The 7,745-nt window shown below is 38.7% G+C and overlaps 1 protein-coding gene across 1 annotated transcript; it reads left to right on the top strand.

Moving 5' to 3' along the window:
• The first annotated feature begins 310 nt into the window (after positions 1–310).
• On the top strand, positions 311–6,993 carry LOC113039915 (vitellogenin-like). The gene is made up of 28 exons (XM_026198079.1): positions 311–383; positions 528–548; positions 659–810; positions 936–1,187; positions 1,276–1,437; positions 1,528–1,676; positions 1,767–1,917; positions 2,000–2,157; positions 2,231–2,396; positions 2,481–2,606; positions 2,686–2,904; positions 2,990–3,207; positions 3,289–3,386; positions 3,512–3,636; positions 3,708–3,809; positions 3,909–4,028; positions 4,122–4,308; positions 4,393–4,495; positions 4,574–4,759; positions 4,844–4,958; positions 5,047–5,236; positions 5,322–5,608; positions 5,680–5,724; positions 5,811–5,888; positions 5,979–6,185; positions 6,261–6,403; positions 6,488–6,626; positions 6,714–6,993. Exons 1-28 carry the CDS (start codon positions 344–346, stop codon positions 6,837–6,839), a joined length of 4,065 nt encoding a protein of 1,354 aa, XP_026053864.1. The 5' UTR covers positions 311–343; the 3' UTR covers positions 6,840–6,993.
• The last annotated feature ends 752 nt before the right edge of the window (positions 6,994–7,745 follow it).

Genomic DNA, 7,745 nt, shown 5'->3' with positions numbered 1-7,745 from the left:
TTATAACTTACTCCATAGCTATCTATTTATAAAAACTCAAATTTTGTTGTTTTATGTGTATGACAAAACTGGAAAAATAATTTACTATTTGAATATAAAAGTCAAATGAACAGCATTTCACTATGAACGTTGGCATGAAGAATGTCACTATGTCAGACCAGGTTAACCTAACCTCTAACTGATATTTGTTTTAAAATAAGTTGACATAAGTTATTTCTTGTGTGTAATTGGATATGCACTTAAAGACATCGGTTAATAATTAATTTAAGTTTTAATACTTGGTCAGCAAGGAATCACTATAAAAGGTCTATTTCTCTGAAGTGTTCTTTACAAACCATCAGCCATGAGAGCTCTTGTGCTTGCCCTGACTGTGGCCCTTGTGGGTAAGTCAATACTATATATATATATATATATATATATATATATATATATATATATATATATATATATATATACACATACATTTTTTTCTCTCTTTATACTTATCTCTCTCTGTATATATATTCACATACATGTTTTTTTTTCAGCAAGCCAACAGATCAACCTTGGTAAGTAATATGACTTGGAAAATGAGTTTGTAAGTGGTTACTTACACTGCATTACTGCTTAATATTAATGGTCATAACAATGGACTTAAAAAATACTCTATCCTTTTCAGTCCCAGAGTTTGCCCCTGATAAGACCTATGTGTACAAGTATGAGGCTCTACTCTTGGGCGGTCTTCCTCAAGAAGGTTTGGCCAGAGCAGGTATAAAAGTCAACAGCAAGGTTCACCTCAGTGCTGTGACAGAGAACACCTTTCTGATGAAGGTAATGATTTAGAACTGTAGAAATTGTTAGATTTTCACACTTAAATAAAATAACAACAACAAAAATATGGAATAATTGAATGTTGCAACAATGCCCTAATTTAAATGGAAAATGTCCCCTTACAGCTCATGGAACCTGTAATCTACGAGTACGCTGGTATTTGGCCCAAGGATCCATTTTTTCCTGCCACTAAGCTCACCTCAGCATTGGCTGCTCAGCTTCAGATTCCCATCAAGTTTGAGTATGCTAATGGTGTGGTTGGAAAGGTATTTGCCCCTGCAGGAGTCTCCCCTACTGTATTGAACTTACACAGAGGTATCCTCAACATCCTTCAGCTCAACCTCAAGAAGACCCAGAACATCTATGAGCTGCAAGAGGTGAGAAAGTAATCCTAAATACATTTATAAAGGCATTAAGAAAGCCTTTTTGAGTTCTGCAATCTTATTTTTTGACTCATCCTTCAAGGCTGGAGCTCAGGGAGTGTGCAGGACCCACTATGTCATCAGTGAGGATCCAAAGGCCAACCACATTACCGTAACCAAGTCTAAGGATCTGAGCCACTGCCAGGAGAGAATCATGAAGGACGTTGGTTTGGCATACACTGAGAGGTGTCATGAATGCACAGAGGTAATGAACAAGACTGGAATGACTTGAAATATTTCCTTAACAATATAATTTTTTAAATGTTAAATTCATCACATACTTTTCGCTCAACAGAGAATCAAGAGTCTGATTGAAACTGCAACTTACAATTACATCATGAAACCGGCGTCCGCTGGTGTACTAATCGCTGAAGCAACAGTTGAGGAAGTGTATCAGTTTTCACCCTTCAATGAGATCCATGGTGCTGCCCAAATGGAAGCAAAGTATGACTGATCCTTTGTGAGAAATATGAACTAACAATATGCCCAACACATTTCATTACGTTGACTTTCAAAAATAATTATTTGTTTCAGACAAACCTTGGCTTTTGTTGAGATTGAGAAGACCCCTGTTGCTCCAATCAAAGCTGATTACTTGGCCCGTGGATCCCTGCAATATGAGTTTGCAACTGAGATTCTTCAGACCCCCATTCATCTAATGAAGATCAGTGATGCTCCAGCCCAGGTATTACTTTAACTATCTCAGAGTCAAAGCCTTTGATCCACGCTGAAGAAATCAACTGAGACTAGCTCTTACTTTCTTCTAGATTATCGAGATCCTTAAGCACCTTGTTGCAAACAATGTAGACATGGTCCATGAAGACGCTCCACTCAAGTTTGTTCAGCTCATCCAGCTCCTGCGTGTTTCCACCCTGGAGAACATTGAGGCTATCTGGGCTCAGTTCAAGGACAAACCAGCTTACAGGTACAATTTATCACCAATAAATTTATATTATATTTTTTTATTATGTATATATTTTAAACAATGACTCTGTTAGGCGCTGGCTCCTGGATGCTCTTCCTTCTGTTGGCACACCAGTCATTGTAAAATTCATCAAGGAGAAGTTCTTGGCTGGTGAACTTACCCTTCCAGAGTTCATTCAGGCTCTTGTCGTTGCTCTGCAAATGGTCACTGCTGATTTGGACACCATCCAATTGACAGCTGTGAGTAAATCTACCTATACTCAAAATGTTGTTCTTCAAATCTTGCCCAATTCATATTAATAATTTCTTTATTTTGCTGAACAGAGTTTGGCTATGCATGAGAAAATCGCCAAAATCCCAGCTCTCCGTGAAGTTGTAATGCTTGGATATGGTTCCATGATTGCCAGGCACTGTGCTGCAGTTCCCTCTTGCTCTGCTGAGCACCTCAGGGTAAATAATTCAAGTCTTACATTTCTACCAGTCATGAACTTGTTCAGATTTTTTAATTCTAATTTTCTAATCTCCTCAGCCCATTCATGATATTGCTGCAGAGGCAACTTCTAAAAATGACATTCCTGAAATCACATTGGCTCTTAAAGTTCTGGGCAATGCTGGTCACCCTGCTAGTCTTAAACCCATCATGAAGCTCCTGCCAGGACTGAGAACTGCAGCTACATCTCTGCCCCTTAGAGTCCAGGTTGATGCCATCTTGGCCCTGAGGAACATTGCCAAGAAAGAACCCAAACTGGCAAGTGTCAGACATTGTAAAAATTAATTATTGTAAAATGGCCCATTTTCTCCCAATAATAAACTGACATTGTTTCTTGCCACAGGTTCAGCCAGTGGCCCTGCAGCTTGTGTTGGATAGAGCTCTCCACCCAGAAGTGCGCATGGTTGCTTGTATTGTATTGTTTGAGGCCAAGCCATCAGTGGCTCTTGTCTCCAGTCTTGCTGGTGCTCTGAAGACTGAAACCAACATGCATGTTTTGAGCTTTGCTTATTCCCACATCAAGTCCTTGACCAGAATCACTGCTCCTGATATGGCAGCTGTGTAAGAAAGACAGTTTTTTTTTTTTCAGAATTTTTATATATCATGTCAAATAAGCATTTTAATAATGATTGTCTATTTCAGTGCTGGTGCAGCTAATGTTGCCATCAAGCTCATGAGCCGCAAGCTAGACAGACTTAGCTACCGTTTCAGCAGAGCCCTTCAGCTGGACTTCTATCATAGTAAGTGTTTGCAAAATTCTCAAAAGAGCCAAGAAATGGTGTGTTGGGTGTTTCTTAAAACATACAAAAATTCTCCTGACATAGAAGATTTCAATAACTGTATTCCGAAATATGTCTCTGTGCAGCTTCACTCATGGTTGGAGCTGCTGGCAGTGCCTACATGATCAATGATGCTGCAACCATCCTGCCCAGAGCTGTTGTAGCTAAAGCACGTGCTTATCTGGCTGGAGCTGCTGCTGATGTTCTTGAGGTGGGTAAAAAAAAAAAAGATTAATGCTTAAAAAAAAAATCTGACTTCACTAAATCCATAATCTCAAACAGATTGGTGTGAGAACTGAAGGAATCCAGGAGGCTCTTCTGAAATCTCCTGCTACAGATGAAGGTGTTGACCAAATCACAAAGATTAAGCGCACCCTGAGAGCAGTATGTTTTCATGTCCAAAGCACTTTATAATTTTATACTTGTAAGCAAATTACAAACATGAAAGGCAAAATGTGTATGACTTATGTTTTACCCCTTAAGCTCACAAACTGGAAGGATTTACCAAACAATCAGCCACTGGTTTCAGCCTACATCAAATTACTTGGACAAGAAGTGGCTTTTGTCAAGATTGACAAGACCATCATTGAAGAAGCTATACCGGTATTGTGTTCTCTTTCATTACTTTTTCGTTTTAAAATCTGTCTCACAAATAATTATCATAATTAGAAAGTTTCTCAACAACACATTCCCCAGATTGTGAGTGGAACCAAATCACGTGAACTGTTGAAGGCGGCTCTTAAAGCTTTGCAGGAAGGAATTGCCTTGCAGTATGCCAAACCTCTGCTTGCAGCTGAAGTGCGTCGTATCTTGCCAACAGCAGTTGGTGTGCCCATGGAGCTCAGTTTGTACACTGCTGCTGTTGCTGCTGCCAGTGTCAATGGTATGTTTTTTCTTAGAATTTTAAATCCTTTCTTCTTATATGTTAGGGTCGCCACTTTTGATGTTGTTCCGTTCATCCTTTTAGTTAAGGCCACCATTACACCTCCTCTCCCTGAGGAGACTGATACTATGACTCTTGAGCAGCTGAAGAAGACTGATATTCAACTCCAAGCTGAAGCTAGACCAAGGTAAATTTTTTGCAGCTGTGATTTGAGATTTTATGTATACTACAACAGATTTACAAACAATCTCCTTTATTTTCTCAGTATTGCTCTCCAGACCTTTGCTGTGATGGGAGTGAACACTGCCTTGATCCAAGCTGCTGTTATGGCGAGAGGAAAAATCCGTACAATTGCTCCTGGAAAAGTGGCTGCAAGAGCAGATATTCTCAAGGGCTACTACAAGGTGGAGGCTCTGCCTGTTGAGGTTCCTGAACATATCGCTGCTCTGAGGTATTGAAACTTAGTGATGCCAGTGAAGAAAAAGTTTTTGTAGTGACTGCTTTTTTATGAAAGTGTCTTTTACTTTTATAACAGCTTTGAGACACTCGCTGTGGTAAGAAACATTGAAGATCCTAGTGCTGAAAGGATTGTGCCCTTTGCACCCGAGTTGTCCCAGCAAAACTCCCCAAATTCTTATGCTGGTGATTCGGTAAGCTTTAAATATACATTTAGGGGAAGAAAATTGCTTTAAGCTCCCAAGTGTAAAATCTTCTTGATATTTTGTTTTTTCTTTCCAGTCATCTGAGAATTCAGATGAGGTTCCTATGAGAGCTCCTGCTCCATTTGACAAGACTCTCTGTCTTGCTGTCCCATACATTGAAATCAAGGGATGCGTTGAGGTGCACTCTCACAATGTTGCTTTCATCAGAAATACTCCTCTGTTCTACATTATTGGACACCACACAGCCCGTGTTACAGTGGCAAGAGGTATACTTTCAGAAATTATTATATTCATGAAACTCAAGAATTTTCAGATCAAATTATAATTAAGACTCTGTTGTTTTGGCTATAGCGGAAGGTCCTGCTGTTGAAAGACTGGAGCTTGAAGTCCAAGTTGGTCCTAGAGCTGCCGAGAGGCTCCTTAAGCAAATCAGTCTCATTGATGAGGAGACTGCAGAAGGAAAGGCTTTCCTGTTGAAACTGAAGGACATCCTGGAGACTGAAGATAAAAACAGGAACTCTTCTGAAAGCAGCAGCAGCAGCAGCCGCAGCAGCAGCAGTAGTAGGAGTAGTAGCAGCAGCAGCAGCAGAAGCAGCAGCAGTTCAAGCTCCTCAGGGTCCAGGTCTCGTGTGACCAAGGTGAGGACAAGGAATGTCATGTGTGATAAATCTGTATATTAATTTGTACTGAATACTTTATTTATTTTTAGACTGCCACCATCATGGAGGCTTTCGGGAAATTCCACAAGGATCGGGTAACTACTAAAAATAATTTAGTCAACAACATAGTTTCTTTAGATCAAACACTTATCAGACACTTATAAAACCTTATTTCTTGCAGTATTTGGCACCCCATGGTGACTCAAAGAAAGTTAGCAGTGGAAGTTCCGGATCTAGCTTTGAGCGTATCCAGAAACAGGTGAATCAATTAGTCTAATTTGTTTGGTCATAATAACACAAAACTCTAACTAAAATAAGTTATTCATCTTTGTATGGTGTATGCTTTCAGGCTAAGTTTCTCGGAAATTCAGGTTCACCTGTTTTTGCTGTCATTGCCCGTGCTGTGAGAGCTGACCACAAACTGCTGGGCTACCAACTTGCTGCTTACTTTGACAAACCAACTGCAAGAGTGCAAATTGTTGTTTCTTCCATCGCTGAAAATGACAACCTGAAAATCTGTGTTGATAGTGTTCTGCTGAGCAAGCACAAAATGACTGTAAGTGTTGAAGTGTGATTAAAAAAATGTAGGAAATAATTTCTTCTCAGGTTTAAGCATAACTCTGTTTTTCAGGCCAAGCTTGCTTGGGGTCCAGAGTGCCAGCAGTATGCAGTCACTGCTAAAGCAGAGGCTGGTGTACTGGGTGAATTCCCTGCTGCACGTTTAGAGCTGGAATGGGAGAGGCTGCCGATTACTGTCACCAGCTATGCTAAAAAGTAAGGTTCATCGGAACAGAACAACTAATGTATGAAGTGATGTAAAAAATGACACTGACTATCAGTGTATCCTACCCCAATTAGAATGTCCAAACACATCCCTATGGCGGCTTTCCAGACAGGATTCAGCTTTGAAAGAGTAATGAACAGTGAGAAAGAGATTGAACTTACTGCAGCCTTGCCAACTCAGAGGTCCTTGAATGTCATTGCCAGGATTCCAGAGGTGAAATAGTTTGCCTTTAAATTATTATATCTCATGAAGATATAAACAGAAAATACAATTAATTCATTTTTCCCTCCGCTGTTCTAGATGACACTGTCAAGAATGGGTATTCCTCTCCCCTTCACTGTTCCCATCAATCCAGATGGATCTCTTTCCATTCATATTGATGAGGACATTCTCTCCTGGATCCAGAAACATATCAAGGAAGAATAATAGATACAAATAATATTTGACATTTTTCCGAAGAAAATGTTGAGCTCCGTTAATGTATATTTAAGTATTCCTCAACAGTTTTATTGAAAGCATTACCGCTGTCATGCATGTAATGTAACGCAGTTTAATGCTAATAAATACCTTGCAAGTGAAACTCTTTTCCTTTTTATTATTTTCATTCTCTTCATTTTTTCTGAAGTAACAAGTAAAGTTGCACATTACTATATAAATTTACATATTAACATTTGAGTAACTGTTTTTCAGAAGTGATGCGAGTTACTTTTCAGTTTAAATCATTTGCATTAAAACATTTTAAAGTACTAAAATAAAATATAGTCTTGCAAAATCCCACACTCGTGTATGCATGGGACAGACACTGGTCAGAAATGAGAAGGCAGGCCAGACCTTTACATTAATTTTATGGAAGTTTTCTCATTATTTTTATTGTCAGAGAAAAGGAGAAATGAATAGTTAATTATAGATTATGTGTAGATAAAAAATGTCAACTGCAAAAAACTAAAAACTAAATATCCACATTAACAAAATTACAGCACAAAGGCAGCACAACATAGAGGTTTAATCAAAACATGTTATACTACTTAAACAGTAGAAAAACAATTTTAAAGAATGCAACCATCTTGGGTTTCTATCTATTATTTGTATCAAACATAAAAATTCAAGTACGAAACTGTGATAGTGATCTAATTAGAAAAAGAAGAGGCATTTTTTTAAGAAAGTAAAAATAAATAGAAAATAATAATACAAATAATAAAATAACAATTAACAACAACTGTAACATGAGGTCTTACAAGTAATCAAGAACCACATAGTACCTGTCACAGTGTCTGGTTTGTGTTCCCTGGGTAACCACTACATGTCCTCCTTCCCCACAGTGTCTGTCACCTT

Source organism: Carassius auratus, chromosome 22, assembly GCF_003368295.1.
Source record: "Carassius auratus strain Wakin chromosome 22, ASM336829v1, whole genome shotgun sequence".
In the NCBI taxonomy this organism is placed as follows: domain Eukaryota; kingdom Metazoa; phylum Chordata; class Actinopteri; order Cypriniformes; family Cyprinidae; genus Carassius; species Carassius auratus.
This window is presented reverse-complemented; position numbering and strand designations above follow the sequence as displayed.